At 43.2% G+C, this 18,454-nt stretch overlaps 1 protein-coding gene across 3 annotated transcripts in view; it reads right to left on the reverse strand.

The window, feature by feature from the left end:
* The window catches only part of LOC118511351, a 102,565-nt gene that overhangs the window by 24,971 nt on the left and 59,140 nt on the right, over nucleotides 1-18,454 (reverse strand). For all 3 annotated transcript variants that reach the window (XM_036054312.1, XM_036054310.1, XM_036054311.1), the window contains 4 exons: nucleotides 9,860-10,031; nucleotides 2,612-2,747; nucleotides 1,271-1,414; nucleotides 953-1,153 (listed from right to left, as the gene is read on the reverse strand). In XM_036054312.1, coding sequence (XP_035910205.1) covers nucleotides 953-1,153; nucleotides 1,271-1,414; nucleotides 2,612-2,747; nucleotides 9,860-10,031 — 653 coding nt within the window. The remainder of the gene's footprint in view (nucleotides 1-952; nucleotides 1,154-1,270; nucleotides 1,415-2,611; nucleotides 2,748-9,859; nucleotides 10,032-18,454) is intronic.

An 18,454-nucleotide genomic window follows, 5' to 3' on the forward strand; every position in this document is an offset into this window, starting at 1 on the left:
AACGAATTCTTGATTAAAAGTAAAATTGACATTTTTTATTATAAATTTGACTATATTCAATTAACTAAACTGAGGTCTTTAAAATACATAATATTTGCTTCTGGAACAGCTGTTGTTAATCGACATTTTGCTTAAGCTTTTAGTTGCTATGCTTATAGGATTAATATTGTTTAAAAATAATTATTGTTAAATTACCTAACCATGATTAAAACCAATACCCATTCCAGCAAAATCATTATAATAGTTTTTTATTAGTTTAAAGGAGTTTAAATAGATTTCGGGAAAATCTGATGGAAATTAAAAAAATACGTGTTTCGTTGCCTGGCAAGTAATAGACTAATTTTAATAAGTGTGAACATTATAATGTTATAAATAAAAACAAAATGTAATTTTACGAAAAAACACACTAAGCTCTACAAAAACATTTCACTGAAGACCAAAAGAATACACAACCAAATTTTTTTGAAATGCAAAGAAAGTCATAAAATAAGGAACCTTGATATAGCAAATAGTTACTGCATTCTACAGTACTACATTGGTTGCAGAACGAAGTGTATTATAGATTTTTTTATTGTTCTTTAAAGCTTCTCGGAAAAAAGAAATAATTCCATCATACAACAAATGCCAACAAAAACCGGGTAACGTCACATTATGTTTTACTACCTTCAATTAATAGATTAAAAACCTGTGTTTCATACAGTGCAAAGCAAACAAACGTTTTCCTTTTTTCCACCAGCTGTGCCTATTCTATAGAAACTTGCTTTAAATTAAAATTATTAAACCCCACCAACAGCGCGTCATACAATACGGCACTGGCTGAAGTTTTTTCATCTCACACCACGTACACGTTTGTAAACACACACACACACACAGCGAAAACTCGTCCAGAGGGCAACGAAATGAAAAGTAAACAAGCATTCTAAATGCAAACCGTCGGCACCGCTGTCCTTACCTTCACTTGCTGATACTTGAAGGTAAACACGGCCGCCGGTGGTAGCAGCCCGATGACGGCACAGGCCAGCACCAGGATGGACGTACGCATCGGCCAGTTCAGGGCGGCCACGCACGGCGATGCATCCTCGCAGGAGTCACACCCTTCGGCGCACGGTAAACATTCGTACGAGTTCGCGATGCTGTAGGTGCTGTACTCGTTCTGAGCGATTGAAAGGGAGTGAAAAATAAAGGGGACCATTTCTATGAGTAACACACCCACTGTGTAAGCTTTGATTGACACGGATTGTTGGGGCGAAAAAAAAGGGCGACTCCTTACCAGCATAAGTTTTTCATACTCTTCTTCCAGCGTGCTACCGTTGAAGTACTTCTGCTCGATCGTCGTATCGGGGAAATAGTATCCCTTTCGGCAGATGCACCGATAGGACCCACGGCGAAAGCCAAGCCCGGGAATTGGTGTGCACTGGAAAAGAGAGAAGAAAATCAAGTTTTTTAGGTAAATTTTTTTCTCCATACTGTAAAAGAAATTAAAGGGAAAAACAAATAGGGACGTCAAAATAAATCTACAGTCAAGTCGCATTTCACCGGCATGGTGTTATAAAGTCTTAAAGTGATAAAGAATTATGTATACACAAAAAAAGCTCCAAACTCGCGGAAATGCACTTCGAGTTCACGTTTACAAATTCAAGTAAAGAAAAATAAATATTTAAAGTACTGTAAAAAAACCGGCACGGCCCCAACATCAACATTGAAACAGCATTAAATTAATTAAAACTAATGAAAGCAATGAAAATTTATCGCCTTCAAGTTCTATTTTACCCCTCGTGTGGGGTTTCCGCGCCGATGAAAACCCCACCCAGTAAGAATTCAACCGGCAGAAAGCGCGCACCGGACGACAACGCACGAAAAGCGAGCACAAACTAAGCCCCAGCGTTGAGAGGTGTAACACCCTCATTGGCCAGCTTTAATGGGACGCCCATAATTCAACAGCGCCCAACAGAAAACCCAACTTGCCCCCCTGCGAAAAGAATTTACGTATGGTGTATAGGGTCTGGTTTTTTTGTTCCTTGCCAGCTTGCTTGCTTACATCTTTCGCACGTCTGTGTGCCGGAAGGAACGAATGTCTACAGTAACGGACGAATATAAATACAGACTGAGAGAAGTAAAATAACAAAAAAAAAAGGCACGACTTGGGAAGCTTTTCCTTGCTTGCGAAATGGCAACACCGAACGCTCTTTTCAATGGGGGCAATGTTTTAAAAGGAAGGTTGATTTTTCTTTTCGCTCGAGCTTTTTTTTCTCTCTTCTTCTTCTATTGCCATCCCATGGAAACACCATTTTAACGTGATTTTCGCGTTCGCACATGGGGCTAGTTGGCCGCGCGGTGAAAGATAAAGCATGATTGCTGTGAGGGAATATTTGGATACAAAATTATAGCAAAATAAGAAAAGAAAAGCCGTATCCCTTTTTTCGCTTCCATTGTTGATAGCTAGGGGTTGAAAGTTAAACAGAGAAGGCGATGTTTGTAAATTTTATTACACAAAGTCTACCGAGTAGTATATGGGGAGAGAAAGAGTGAGAGTGTATCTTAACGAAACGAAAGAAAAAATGGGAAAAAATGTAGGAAACAAGCAGGAGCACGTTGGCGAGTGAGAACTTACCTCCGTCGTTCGCTGCTTGCATTTGTCCGTGCCGGCGAAAATGTTCAGCGGCTGGGGTGCCCCAGATGGGGAGTTCTTCTGCGGACACTGATCAATGTCGACGCGCCTTAAATCGATATCGATGCCAGATGTACCTCTGTTGGTTGAAGAGTAGAGAAGGTTTTGGTTAGAGAGTGGTCCAGGGGTTTGCGGTTTATGACCAGCCTGTCGAGCTTATAGTGGCTTTAGTTGATGGCCATTATCTCCTTAGCTCCTGGTGCTGGGATGCACGGTCGGTCGGCGGGTTCAACGATACGGTGTACTTGTAATAAATTTAAATTCTTGATTACTGGGTGTCTCTGAGCTTTTTCCAGTTATGCATCTGAGCAAAATGAGCATTTTATAGCACAATTTTAAACTTGGAGTTGAAGTTTTCCGTTTTTTATAGCAACTTTTACCACACGATTTCTTCATCCATTACCAAAGGAATGTTGAACCTTGCAATAAATTAATGTTACTACTTCAAGGAAACGGTTATTGAAAACAAAACTCATCACCTGAAGACTCGCTATAAGTATGTTTATCCAGCGCTTACTCTCGTTCGCATCTGCTGCTCGTGTCCATGTACACCCAATGCCCTTGCAAAGACGGCAGCTTCTGATGATAATCTTTCACAGCAGTTTTACACCATCTAGCTAATCCATCTCTTGCAAGGACTGAAGCGCTCACCTCACTTCGGACTGCCCACACCATTTCCAATTTCTACGCCCCAGCCAAACACGGTCTGGTGCGATTTGCAAATTTAGCCCAAATGACTCCTGACAACCGCAGCAGGGCCAGTCGTGCCACCATGGCTTTACTTAATAAATAGCGAATTGGTAACACGGACGGACAGTCTCGACAGTGAAGTATTTTCGGCGAAAAGCCACATTCCCACGCGCTCGTTCGCAAGACAAAAAAAGCACTCGCACACACCGGCCAATCGTTCTGGACGGCGGCATAAGTCAACATCACAATCAGCGGCGGACCTCGGTCGGTCGGGTCGTCTGTCTAATGGCGAAAGTTTAATCTGATGAAAGCAAAACAATCGATAAGCGATGTTCCCCGAGCTGAAGGACGAGCACACGGACGAGCACCGGGAAAGGGATCCCGGTATAATCGGATGTGATGATCAGCGAGTGCGGGATGCGGGCTCGAGTGAATCCGGCGGAAAGTAATCCTATTAAGTTGTCGCTCATTGATTTTTAATTGAACATGAAATGGACCGACGTTTCGTGGACTGTGTGTTTTGTGTGCGTGTGTGTGTGGGAGTGAGGTTTTCTTCACGAAGTAAATTGTCTATCGGCTGTGGATGACGGGCGGGCCTGTACCGAGTCAAACGTCACGACCGTGTATGCAATTGGGAGTAGGATTTTTTTTCTCTTCGGATCTCACGAGACTTGTAATAAGTGAAAGTAATCTTAAGGAACTCCTTTTGCGGATACAGCTGTCAAGGAAACGAGGTTTGCTTCAATGAAAAACTGTCCAAGATGGTTCTGTGAATGGTGTATGTTCCAAGACGGAAAATTGGAGCTTGCCTTGCACAGTCCACAGCGTTGTTCCGCACATTGTTGTGGTCCGTTCAACTCGATTTCCTACTTTCTTGTCTAGTATTTACTTTTTGCTCTAATATGGTCAACATTATTATTGATTGTTTCGGAACATTCCTTTCTTTCTTCATTTAAGAGTTCCAAGTTCTACTTGACACCACTAAGGTAACAATTTTCGAAGAGTGGCAAACTTTCCCACTGTTGCATCGTCCCAAGAGATTCGATATTCTGTGTGCTATGGCTTCAGTGAAGCTCATAACCGACGGCAAAGAGTTTTTACCACTTTAATGGACGTTTTTGTGGACTTTGGGATTCTGTAATAGGCGATTGAATGTTTAATGAACCATTTAGGAGCTTTTGGGTAAATATGGGCTATAACGTAATTTACCTAACATTGAACTCTTTTTGCACCAACTTAACTTGCGATCGAGTTACATACAATACCGGTGTCTGAAAAGTTTTTCCGCCAACGTTAGTAAGACGAACCAGGTTACAAGGCGGTATCTCCTTGCCTTTTCTAATAGATTCAAGCTCCAGAAACGATTCCCCCGGAACTGATAAGCCGGTGACCGTCTAAAGCAAAATGACCGATTAATCATCTTCGTGCTCGGAAGGACGCGTTTAAGAATTATCAAACCGCAAAAAGGCACATTGGCAAATCAAAACGATACACGCCAGCAAATGAGATTCTTTTCGAGTTCTTCTTCTTCACACTTCACGCTCCTACTCTCTATTAATTACCGTCAGATAATTAATCTCCCGAGCGCTTTCGTTGCTTGTTTGCCGGTAGGTGAAATTCCCTGACCACAAAAGCGGTAGATTGTAGGCCATCGATAAGCGCGTTGATTAATATACCGGGAATCAATCGGGACTGGAGGGAAAGGGGGGTGGGGAGGAGGTTTGAAGGAACGAGCAGCTCTCGAAGCTGGAAGAAATATCGTTTAAACACCCTCCATCTAGTGGAGACGTCGGTCGGTTGTCGGTACTTCAGAATTAGGTCTCCAACCAGCTTCAAACCACCAAGGGCCAAACCGTTCCGGGAGCACTTCCAGGAGGGCTAAATCGCATTGCGAAAGTACGATTTAGGGTACACGCTTGTGTAAGAATTTCAGCTAAGCGGATTACCATCCCCAAGCGAGCGGTTAAGGAGGGGCGAAACCTTTAGGCAGATAGTATCGCATTGTTTTGTTAATTATAGGGTTGTCCAACAAAAGCTGGAACGAGTGAAACACGAATTGATAAAGTGGTGATGATGAATCGGATCCCGTGTTTGACAATGCTACAGTAAACAGTTGGAAACGAAGACAAAACCACAGTCGGGCTACATTCAGCTTCACCGTTAGTAGCTGGTAGTGATTTGAAGAGCTAGTGGTGGATCGTAACCTGCGTATCCCAGTCATCCCAGTCAATCAATCGTGTTGTGGTTTGTGATCCCAAAATTGCAAAAACCAAACCTCGGAATGCAGACGGTTTAGTAAATCACTCACCTCACCTCGGCTTCGAAATGAGTCGATTTAAGTGGCAGTCTCGGCGATAAAATAAGGGCGTCCTCTGGGTAACTCCCCAAAGGGCTAAAAGTTTCTTGCTAACACAAGCCATTCGAACGATCGCGAAGGAGCGAAGAGAAAAGAAAATCTTCCCCCAAAACGATTTATGGACCACTGATGTAACGATGAGTGATTTACGGTACTTGATGGATCGTGGTCACGTTTATCGAGAGACCCGCCTGAGTTCTCCGAGACACAGCAGGAAGAAATTTTCACCCAACCACGATAAGATTCTTCTAGCAAAACCACTCACCGAAAAATTCGGACATTAACGAGGCTGGCCGGTTGTGTGCTCGAATTCTGAAACAGACTTTAGCAACAAGTCAATCCGTCGTCCGGGCAGAAACAGCAACCGGTAGTGGCGTTAGACGTCCGTCCACCGAAATTACCGCAATCAATTTTCACTTGTACGTTCCGGTTCGTGAGACACCACGGGAACGTTGCGGTGGCAGGTTGTTGCTTGCCCGGGCTTGGTGTGATCGTCTTTCGAAAGATATTCGCTGCGGTGAGACAAGGCTCGTTTAGCCAAATTTTCCTGGACAGCTCTTTTTATTTTCGTCCCAAGATCAAGCCCGAGCCTGATGGAGATGGAGCACACCGAAACCGAAAGCTCATTCAATCAAATCCCATTACGGGTTTTTGCACGTCCCCTTTTTTTCTTCCTGGGTGGCGGTTTAGATCGGGTGTGACCGCAGGGTTGGCCACCGAAACCGAATAGCGCGAGCGACATATCGCCACGAAGAAGCATAGTTGTGTCGTTGGGGGTTTCTGTTTTTTTTTGCGGCTGCGATTCCGTTTTATATTGCTCGTTGGGGGACAGTTTTTCTTGTTGCTGTTGCTTGCTCCCGAAATTCTTCATGGTCGAAGTGCTGTGTCTATTGCCACCTGCCTATAATTTCCTCGACCCACGCTCGGAAGTGCTGTCGCTGCCACAGCAACACAGCGAGCTGCCGGAACAGTAAACTTTCCGACGTTCGCTGGAATCCGATTGTCTGAAAGTCGGGATAGTGATGCCGGGACACAGTTGTTGCTTGTGTGAAGTTACTCCGGGCTCGAGCAACATGATCCCTTTCGGGATTTTTGCGTCAGTTCTCCGAGTGTCTAGTGCCTTCATTCCTGTTCGGCGGCACGGTTTTTTTTTCAAGTACTCTGGCGATTTTTCTTTGATCGGACCAACCAAAACCGTACGCCTCAAATTGGACCCATTGGGACAGCGCGTTAGCGTTGGCAGCGACGTCCAGCTAAGCCTTCCCGATGCGCGCTCCAAACGATACAACGCTAGGACATACACCCACACACATCCGAGGCTCCGATGCATTGTGTTGGGAGAATGTGAACAAATATTTCTGCGAAAGCAGGCTAAACATAGCGGTCGAGAACTGTGGTCTAACCGTGCCCGGGAAGGCATTTGTATTATTGTGTCCCGAGGTTATGTTCGCCCTTCTGCAAACGGATGGTGAACGGATTCTCCGCTTCATCCTGTCATCGAACGATCCTTCGGGGTTCTATGGCTTTTGTTAGCGATGGCCATTCTGCTTTCTATTAGGCTCCGTGAGTAGGAGTATACAGTTCGTGCCAGGCGCGTAGTTTTTTTTCGTTCTTCTATTCCTCTTCCCTGATGTGTTCACGTGTGTGTGCGCTGCGAGCTTCGTCTTTCGAACGCCGTTCGCTCATCGGCTGGATCTAGGAAAATTGAAAGCTCGGCAATTATTTGCAACCCTCAGCTCTATTAATAATGGGGATGTCGACAAGGGACTCGATCGTTCCGCGTCTGCCTACCATCGGCACGGAATCGGCACGTGTCCGAGTGGTACGGTATGTTTCAAACCATTCGCTAATCGTTTCGCTGCCCGCAACTCAGCAGCCGGCAACCCGTATCATGAGCAGATAATCGAGCGTGCAGGTTTTCATTTGCCATCGCTTGGTTCGGTCGCACGCTTGATGCCATTGTCGAACGGGATTATAATTATGTGAGGATGTGCAGGCTTTTGTTAGCATGGGGGGTTTCAGCTCAAAAGAAAAAGAAAAAAACCCGGTGAACTGCTCTTTGTGTTGTTGGATGGTGCACATTTGCACGTTTCGTACCGAGGAAAGGGAGGAGGGACACGTTTGTAGTGCAGAGAGCAAAAGAAAAACTATTATTGGTGCAGAAATCGAACCTTAACAAAGCGCCACTCGTTGCGAAATGTTAGGGCGAGTTCAGAAATTCCATCGGCTGAATTATATTGCTTGTTTGGTTGGTATGAACGTGTGGAGTTATTTTCGAACAATTCTTGGGTAGATAGCAGATCACTAGAGCTTGTTTTCGTCGTGGTTTCATGGAAGATATATGATCAATTTCTTCGTAAGTAGACAAAACTTGATTTTTAATTGACTAAATGTAGAGCTCTGATTTTAATCTATTTCCATTAGACGTCTGTATGAGTGAGCACTTATTTGTAAAAAAAATATTTAAAAAACGGTAATCTTTTGCAATTCTTCCAAGGCAAAATTGAAACATATTTCTATCAGAGACCGTAACTGGTACGTCAAATTTGATTCTCATGACAGCTTTAATTCTTGAGAGTCAGCCGAAAAGCCTAAATACCCTCCAACTATCAAGTGCTATAGAGCTCAAAAACGCGGACGGTCTAGCGCTGGCGTTTGCCAATCCATCATCCCAGCCATTCTGTTAAACGTATCAACACCAGCTTTTAATTTGAGCTCATGTGGACGGCTAAAATTATGTTACGGGCTTGGTTGTTCGGTTTCATTCTCATGACATGGCCAGCCAACCAGAGCCTGACGATCCTTATACGTTATGGTGTGACCATAGTACATCCCGTAGAGCTGCGGCTTTTGAATTGTCCTTTAACACATACAGGACCAACAAACCTTCACGAGCTGGCTTCTGAGAGGAATTGAAGTCAGTTTGAACTAAGTCTGTACAACTAAGTCTGTACTGTACAGACCATTTCTAGTCCCAGTAAAAACATGCGCCTCTGAGAGATGGAGTTTGTCCAAAACTGACGAAGCCGCGTTCGAGAGAAAGCATGCTTAGAAGGATCCTTGGCCAAGCATGTGTGGAAGAAGCTGTACCATGGTCTCACCATCGTGCAGCGAATTAGACTCGCGAGGATCCGGTGAGCTGGGCACGTCATGAGTATGACACCGGACCCGTAAAGTCCTTTAAGGCCGTCCACACGGACAGAGGAGGCGTGGTAGGCCCAAATTGAGAAGGAGTGATGGCGTTGATACGTCCGCTAGAACGCCCGGGACAGAGGTTTGGTAGACGACGGCGCTGGACCGTGAGCGGTATCGAGGATAGTTGCAGCAGGCCAAGAGCAGAAAAAGCGGTTGTAGTATCTGATAAGTAAGTAAGTCTATTACTTATGCAAGTCTCAAGCTGATGATGCTCAAATTATAGAACAGGATCGATAAACTGAGCCGTAATGTAAGCAAATATAATGTGTTTAAACTGTTATTGTAGCTAAACTGCAACAGATGCCCTATATTAAACTGCTGGTGCTGGTACACAGCGTATTGATAGAAAAAAAAGGTTATATATTCAAGAAAAGGCACGATACAAGATTTCCCAGAAATACTCGTCACCAAGTAGCGAAAGTGATAAAATATTTACTTGGAAATATTTGAATAGAAGCAACGGAAGTTGCTCCATCTGTCAAATACTTTTTCTGTTGGATTGCCAGCCTGTTGGTTAGTACGAGGAAGTCAGATCTTTTCCTGCTGAAAGAATAATATCTGTTTTGCAGACATCTGTTTGCTGCTAGAATGATTGACATGGCTAGCTAAGACCAGAATTTAGATGAAACAACTTTTATTAATTCTGAAAATTAGCATAAAAAATAAAAAACACTTTTCTGTTATAAAACAAATATGAGTGGCCTAGCTTCTTTCTTAGTAAACTGTTTATGTATTCAGCATGGCTCAACACCAAATGTAAATTTTTAATAATAAATTATCTACATGGAAAAAAGCTCAACCCAAAAGCACACCCTTGAATAATTTTTTCCTCACCGTTCGCAATTAATTCCCCATTCCCCCCTCCGCCCGTGTGTCACCGTTGCTAAGGAAACATTTGACTCGAAAAACGGAACAGGAAAATGACAAGCACATAAACAGGTCGGACTTACTTGAAAAAGTACGTCCCATTCTCGTACCCAAAGAAGGGTACGGTGTACGTAAGCATCCAGATATTGCCACCTCCGCAGTCGTAGTACGGTTTCGACCACCGGCCATCCTCGTACTTTACCGATAGAATTTCGTCCGCCTGTCGCTCGGTGTTGTTGGTGTACACGTGAAAAGCTGTACCATCGTGTCGTGTCGTCGTGCAGCGGGTTCCATTCCGAAGCGTTGAAAAAGTGTGCAAGTGAAGGAGAGAGAGAGAGAGAGAGAAACACGTTTCAAGAAAATTAATATTAAATGTTGCTGGGAAAAATTAAAACGCACCGGGAAGCTATTTATTTATTTTCATTGCTTGGTTGGTTGTAGGAGATGTTTTCTGTGAGCATTTTTGTTGTTGTTGTTGCTGTTCTCGACTCCTCCCAAACCTGGGTTTGATTCGGTACGACTTGATGGAAATACTGCTGGAAGCAATCAAGTGAAAAGCGTGGGTCCTGGCGAGTGGATTTCTGTGAAGCGCAATCCATTTTCTTGAATGGTTTTTTTCTTCTCCCAGTGCTGTCCCGGCCGGCCGTTTGGTGCCTTTACCTGCCAGGAAAACATTTTTCGCTTGTTTTCGAGCATACATTTGGTAGAGGAAAATATAAGTTTTTTAAATCAAATACTTGACTTGATTGAATTAGGAATGAATTGATTGATTTTTTTTATAGCTGTGAGATGATTTCAGCATTCGCATTAGAATTTGATATTTAAGTTACAATTTTATATTTAAACTGCACCTAAAAAATGGCAGATACTCATATCATACTAAGCCATTCCAATGCGCTCTCAAGCAAGAACTTTGAAGCCCTTCCTTGCAGAAACGCCGAGTTGACTTGGAAAACAAAATAAAAAAATGAGTGCAAACATTGTACACAAGTCACAAGACAAATGCAGCTACTACCGAGAAGTAGAAAAAAAAAACCGGCAGACAAACTTTCAAATGAGAAACTTTCACTTCGTCACTTTTCACCACAGTAACGCATCCGGCAAGCAATACTATCCAACTGATAGGATAGAAGCAGCCTTTTCAACGTTTTTTTTCCCAAAAGCATTTTCCCATCCCGCAGCAAAGGGGTACAACAGTTTCGCGAAAGTTTTCGAAGATTTATTGCGACACTCCCGGGGCAAGAAAGTTGAACTTTACTCGGCAAGGTCACCAACAAGCGCCACCCCCGGCAAAAGGGAAATTAATCAAACGCAAAAAGACAAGTCGTTTGATACTTCCGGAGGGTTTCTGCGAGTGTTTGTTGTTCTCGCTGTTGTTTTTTCTTTTCAAAACTAGTTGCCATTTCTCAAAACTGCGTTGCCTAAACTGGAGCTTCTTTTTGTACGATCGCCCTTTGCCCCGCAGTAGGCATTAAGGCGAATAAAAACCGCTCGCAAACCTTTACGATTTCATCGAAACCATTACTGGTAGCCAGGACGGGGCGCGCACACACACACACACAGACAATTTATCCAATTTGCGGTCAAATCTCGCGTGGATTCGGTGTTTGGTTTTCTGCCTCTGCTTTTGCTACGTTCCTTCCATTGCGTGACCTAATCAACCGAAAAACCTCCTGATGATTCGGGAAAAAGTTTCAATTTTCTTCGAATATTTCCCCCGGCGAGTAGGGAAGGGGCGCGTGCGTTGTGTTCTCTAACCGAGTTGAAATAAAATTTGATATTGTTTTGGTTTAATGCTGTTGCTTCACTTTGAAGGTTCCTTAACTTCGGCTTCCAGTTGGTAGCAGGATACACTTGTCACATTATGTCCGCTTTTGGACTCATCCACTAGCGTCGCACCGTTGTCACCGATACTGCTGAGTGTATAATCATGTAAAATGGTACGGGCAAGAGATGAAACCATCACGCTAACCGAGGTGGAAAAATTGTCGAAATGAAAGAATTGCTGTGCTCGTTGAGTCGTTCGGATTTCGGCGGAAACATATTTCGCTCCAGTTCTAAGAACTCGAATCTCAGCTTCTGTGGTCTATTTTTGGAGCTTGTGTTCCACTTTTTTTTCTGGAATTCATAAAATCCATTTACAAAAAAAAATCGTCCACTCTGTACACACATTTACACATATATTTACTACCCCTGCTCGCTCGTGAACCGTGACGCGTACTACGGTTTCTTAGGAAACAGAAGAAGTAAAGCGAGTAAAAAATGTAAATGATTCCTTTTTCCTCGGGGAGCAAAAAAAAAGGAAACAGGAAGCTCGCTTAATGCTGTCAATAAGCGCGAGCGAACACATGATAAGGATGCTGACAAACAGATATTAGACACACCGATTCACAGGGAGGCGGTACTTCCGGTGTAATCCGCACGCATTATACCGTCACGCACCGACGGTTGGTTTTGTAAATCGTTGACATCTCGAGCTCAACATCATAATCACTGCGAGCGGATACGGTTGGATGGTGCAAGACTTATTCCGGCCAGAAATGTTTAAGAACGTACATGTGCCGGTTGACGGCCCTTGCTGCGAACGTACTAATGTAAGTGGAATGTTTTTTTTTTTTTGATGAATATTATGCTAATCATTACCGGTGGTCCCGTGTCAACACCAGTAAGGATTTGGGTCTTACCGGTCGAAAAAAACGGCTCCAAAAAATAAAACAAATTTCGTTGTCTGCTTGAATGTTTGAAGAGCAAATTTCTGAATTGCTTTTTGGGTCCGTTTGTTTGTATATCTCGCTCTCGTTTTCTTTGAGTCTCACACATGCACAAGGTTCCCATTTTTTTTCTTTCATTCACGAAGACTTTCGCTCTCAACCCTATTCTGAGAAGGTTTAGGTAAGACGGACAAGACTACACTGGGACCCGGTTCCGGGTGATGAAAAATGTTCAAAAATTCTACAACAACCAACAGGGAATGAAACTCGTTAAAGGAAGAATACGTACGGCAAAAACGCATCGTGAAGATGTAGGCCTTTTGAGGCGAAGCCCTCTGTTTTTGATTCGCCAAATCGAAAAGGAGTGTACCGTGTACTCCGCAAAGATCTTTTTTCCTGGGAGTCTAACTCCAACACATTCTTCTCGTGTTTCTTCCTGTTCAGTTACGGAGGTTTTGTTCGAATTTTACTCCATTTACTCAAGAACAAAATTGTTCCGGGGAGTCCAACTGGGCACAAAATAGCGTAACGACACGGTGTTTCAAATTTTCTACACCACGTTTTTAATCCCCTACAGCTCACCGATTGTTGCGAAAAGATCGGCACGTCGAAGCCACACGCGTCCAAACAACAACACCGGAACGCCTGTTGATAGCTGATGTCGGTGGTGTTTGAAGGCTTTGGAAAAAATATGTTTGTTGACAGTGTTGCTCCGGGCACAGGTTAGAGCGTAATAGGCAACACGAGCTAGCAGAAGCAGGATGATTTTTACGAATCCGAACCATGTTATCAATGCGTGCGGTGGACTCAGCTTACCAACCGGCAGCATCCACCATCCGGCAACCGGTCGGTCGGCGAACACTGGCCCAAAGTGAGTTATAATAATCATCTTCAGTGCTCGTTTTGACAGCGGGCAACGAGTGATACGATGAGACACACCACCGTACACACCATCGTAACGTATGCGCACAGCAGACAGGACATTACATCACGTTAAAGAGCAGGTGGAAGCGTCAGCCTCGGTGAGCCAGTATGTACAGCGATGGAACGGAAGCAACGCTAAAAGGGGCCGTGCGTGCCGTTTTTTTGGGGTTGTATGTCAGAGTCTGTTTGACATTTGCTCGAAATTGTGTGTGTCTCTGTTCTTCGAGAGGAAGCGACACGACCGACCGACCGACATGGTCGGATTTTCGGTTTAGGATTTCATGTTACCATTCCCGTCTAATGATGCATTCTGCCACTTAGCTTGCGAGACTGGTGAAGTTTGTCTACTCGTATTACGCACCGGCATGTGCCCGCATGGTGCTGGAGAAGAAAATAATTTCTTCAGCCGCTCGTTTAGGGTAGCAGAAAAGCTGGCTTATTTTTTGTGTTCGTGCTGCTGCTGGAGCGAAAATTTGAGATAAAATTATTAGAAACCTTGTTGCCCTGAAGAACGAGACCTACCAGACCGGAGATTGTTAAGCGAACGAAACTTATGGGGGAACATGTTCACCTGAATAGCTACCTGAAGTTGTGTACGCAACCGTAGCACGTTACAGGGTTTTATTTCGAGGTATCTGCAGTTTTACACAAAATACACAAACTTACAACAAAATCTAAACTAGCTGCAAACGAGCTAGACTTTCTCCCCATACATTCAAGCTGTTGAAAGTTTGTTTTCGTTAGCATCATTTAGAACGATAGCAAATGGTATGATCTTACTGTGACTTCATTTTCTGATTGGTTCAATCTGGCGAAAAACCCACCCCATGTCCAGTGCAAGTGTCTTTCGGTACTGCAAACGCTTAATAACTCGCTTTACAGAACGATAGCAACAGCACAGCAAAACAAAAGCAATCGCTATTTATTTCGCGTTGGTTTTTTCGGCAGAATATATATTTTTGCTTGTGTTGGCCTTGCCTGTCTGCTACAGCAAACCGGGTATGCCGGGGCAAAAATGAAACCAATTTCGTGCTACGATCACGGCCAATGAATTGGAACACGTGTCCAATTCTGGGGGACAGTTAGGATAATGGTTCAGCACTGGCCGCGCACACAAAAGATGTGAAAATTCGCCGAAAGAAAAGGCCATTTGTGTTTTTTTTTCTGGCGAGGGGGTTGGTACTTTAACTGGAAAAGCAAACAAGGCAAAAGTTTCAGTGATTGAGATCGAGTTAAGCACATCCAATCCCGGGGTTTTCTGATACCTCGAGGAAAATAATTAAACAGTTTTTGGGCGAGCAGCACACACCTGTTATACTACATTCTTTGAACGTTTAAAAAGTGCCAATCAAATGGCAAACTTTGATTTTCGTTACACGGACAGCTCTATTATATTTTGGCAGACTAATTTAAAGTCGTAAGTATTGACAGTTCATAGAATTTTTCAATTCAGATATCGTATAAACACAGAATATAGTTTCAAAACCTTAAAGTTGTTAATCTATATGATCTTATATTCCATATCGTATCAATAATTTCAGCCACAAAGGAGACTATTATTATTAAAAAAATGAAATGATGAAAATTTAATTATTATAAAAGATGTTAAAAAATGTCATAAGACTCACAAAATCCAAAGGAATTATCATATAAACATCATAGCACTATATTTAACTTTTGAACAAATGTTTGACCAATTTGGATTGCCTTTCTATAAAATTCAAAAGCAAATTCTATATTGAAATTTAATTAATTATAGATAAAAACTAATTTGGTGGTACACTTTATGATTATGAAATGTAATGGTTCTACTTTCTTGGCCTCACGACATTTTAGATCATGCCTGCCATTTCCGTCTGAATAGACTTATTGATACCTCATAGTTGAAAAAACCTGTCCTCTCTATCAGAGAACGGCTCAGATGGGATTTGAACTCCGGTCCTGGCGTTTAGAGACCGCAACCGAAATTGCAGCTTAGTTTTACAGCAGAAATAGTCTTACACCAAATTGAAAGGCTTAAAAACAACTATGTAAAAAACATTGAAATGAGGATGCCAAACCCTTCACAAAAACATTACCATAATAATTTATGAAAATCAATATTGGATTCAACGTATATTGATCTTAATTTTTCAACTGTTAATGCTTTTGGGACTTTTTCTTCTTCCTGAACTATTATTTCAGCAAGGGCTCTTTCCACTAGTTCCTTCGCTACACCTACAGTATCTCATCCCTTACGCTGCCATTTTCGCAAAACAAGCCACAATTCAAAAAGTTACAAGTTCAACGCACACACTGCCAAAAGCACACCGAGAATGCGAGAAAACTTTACCAACCAAATTAATATCAATGGGAGCTTATTAGAGCGAGACTAATTGTTTGCCAGGAACGTTTGCCCCCACCAACGGTCCCATTCTCCCGTAACGCTTCCCACCGTAATGCGCGGGAGAAATATGCTCTCGTTAAGTTGCTGCGATTAATTATTTTAATTCTTCCTAACTCCTCAGTCCCACCCGCGATAAAAGGTGAGTTTTGAACGATAAAATGAGGAAGGTTTTTGCCAAGAGCGTACCTGCCCGAATGATTTGTCAGCTGACAGTCAATTCGTACCGGCTTATCTGTTGTTTGCAGTCTCTCACCCGTATCTCAAGCTGTTTGTGCTGGCTAAGGAAATACCGGGAAAAGTTCCCAGCACACCCCCTTTTTTCGACGTAACGCAACTTGGCACTCAACCCGCGAAGATTGGAAGCCGGTTGCGCTATTAGCACGGTCGGAAAGTATGACTGTCGTACCGAAAAATTGGCGACGCTTACGAAGATGTCGCTAGGAAAGCGACTGGGGGAAATATTAAGCGTGGCATTAGTTAAATTAGCTGCCATATGCCACACGTGCAGATGACAAGCGAGTAAGAACTCAAAATAAGACAGGCAAGGTTAGCTACTTAGTACAGGTCGTAAGTAAAATCTGGTTAAGGACAACACGAAAGCATAGGGAACGTTTCTTCCGGCACGCGATACGTGCACTTGATTGCTGCTGCCTGCGGTATTCAACCTCAGCGGGAAGGATGTGATTTGGAATGCCTATCCGAAGAGGACACACAAACATATACTAAAAATCCTACCGAAAAGCTATAGTTTATACCTATCGGGAGAAATGAAGGCAAAAATTCAGCAAAGAAAACCCGCAACTCACGTATCCAAATCTGTTCGATGCGGCAAAAACTTTATGCATCCCTCGCGGGGTTTGTGAACGGAAAATGGTGCTTTCCGTGGCGCAGTCTAGGGTTTCCCAGGCAGTCCAGTGTCTTCGTGTTTAACTTTTTTTTTTTCGACAAACCCGGGACCGTTTAAATCGCTTCCCGTGTACACCCGGAAACCTTATTATGACGCGTTTGTATTGAATATTTTATCTTCCTACAGCTTTTTTCCCCATTTCAGCCTCTTCAGGTTATGAGCGAATTTTGTTACTGCGGTAAAAATTCGATCGCACAGGAACGATAAATCCGGCACACGGAAGGCATAAGCTGCTAGGGGATCGGAGATAATTTTGTATAGAGCGACTTCCGGTTGGAGTCCGGTAGAGGAAATGTTAAACGGTGCTTGGAAGGTGAGTTCGTTCTAGCCAGGTGGAAGAAAAGAGCAAAGACGTAAAACTGCATTGCACTATCAAATTGCGGTTTTCGGTAGGTTCATGTGGGACATACAAGCTAGGAAGCTAGGAAGGGTATATGAAGCTTTGGTAGCCGACTCAACAATTTTGCGAGATAGCATCAGGATTGTCAATAATATAAGTTCGTTTTCCTAATTTAAATAAAAAGAACTGTTAAAATGAAGTTGAAAATTAATATGGGTTTCTTTTATAAGATTTGATAAAAATTCAAGGAAAACCTCCTGTCTATTTATAAAATATTTTGCAATTCTCCGCAAATATAAATTACTCTCAAAATCAGTTCTCATGTATCTGATGGTCCCCGTTTTTCGCTTTAGCTAGCCCGCTTCACGTCCCCACACTGTCAAGCACTTCCCCTTTGAACAGCCGATCCATATTTGCAAATACCTCGGGATGCGGGATTGTTTTGCAAACGCGAACATGCCACGCATTAATAAAAAGCGAAACTTCCCATTCGTCAGCTCACCCATCCAACCCACCTCAAAATAGTTAATAGATTCCACACAAAATGATTGATGGTGGAACGGATACCCGAACGCTCGCTCGTGAATATTCATTCACACAATCAGTCTATGTGCCACGTAGTGCCATCCATTCCACCTACCAAGAACCACCACCGTAATGGCGTTGTCGGGTTCACGCGTGACGTAAGAGTGGTCGGAAAAGTTTTATGGAAAACAAAAACATTCGAACGAGCGTTTTTGGAATGGGAACTGGGGAGGTCCTAGTGAAGAAAAGGTTCGTAGAAGGAACAGCAAAAAACAGGACATCAGTAGCATCATCCAATTTACTGCCCCACTTGTCGATGAGTGAGGCACATAAGAAAAGACGGGCGAAATTCACAACCAAAGACAAGGGATGTATGGTAAGTGTATGGGAAACTTACAAATTCTTGTTCCGGGTTTAGGCAAGAAGCTCAAGGGGAGGGGGGGGGGGAGGATGAAAACACAAAAGTACCCTTCAAGCTATCCTCTTCTCGGTAGCAGCAGCATCAACATGCTCATCGACAACATCGTCAGCGTTGGCTTGATTTCGTAAGCAACCCATCGAGTGCCTTTTTGAAGTATAATGAGTTAATGGGGAGCTTAGTGGAGCTTTTGAGGTTTTTTTTGTGGACCACACTCCTTTTCTTTTTCTCGTTTTTTTTTGCCTCGGTGTAAGATCCCCGGATGGGTTCGCCACGCGGACTACGATCGGACCTACGGGTCGTCATCTCTTGACTGATACCGGCGGTGTAATCAATTTGAGCTGACTTGCGGTTTTGTGGTCAGCAACGGCAGCGTGGTGAGTTTGTTCAAGAGTTTGCGGGAAATATATTTAAAGTGAAAGTTAAAAGAGGTTCCTGACGAGGTTTCTTTACAGGGAAGCAATCTC

Source organism: Anopheles stephensi, chromosome 3 (genome assembly GCF_013141755.1).
Source record: "Anopheles stephensi strain Indian chromosome 3, UCI_ANSTEP_V1.0, whole genome shotgun sequence".
NCBI lineage: Eukaryota > Metazoa > Arthropoda > Insecta > Diptera > Culicidae > Anopheles > Anopheles stephensi.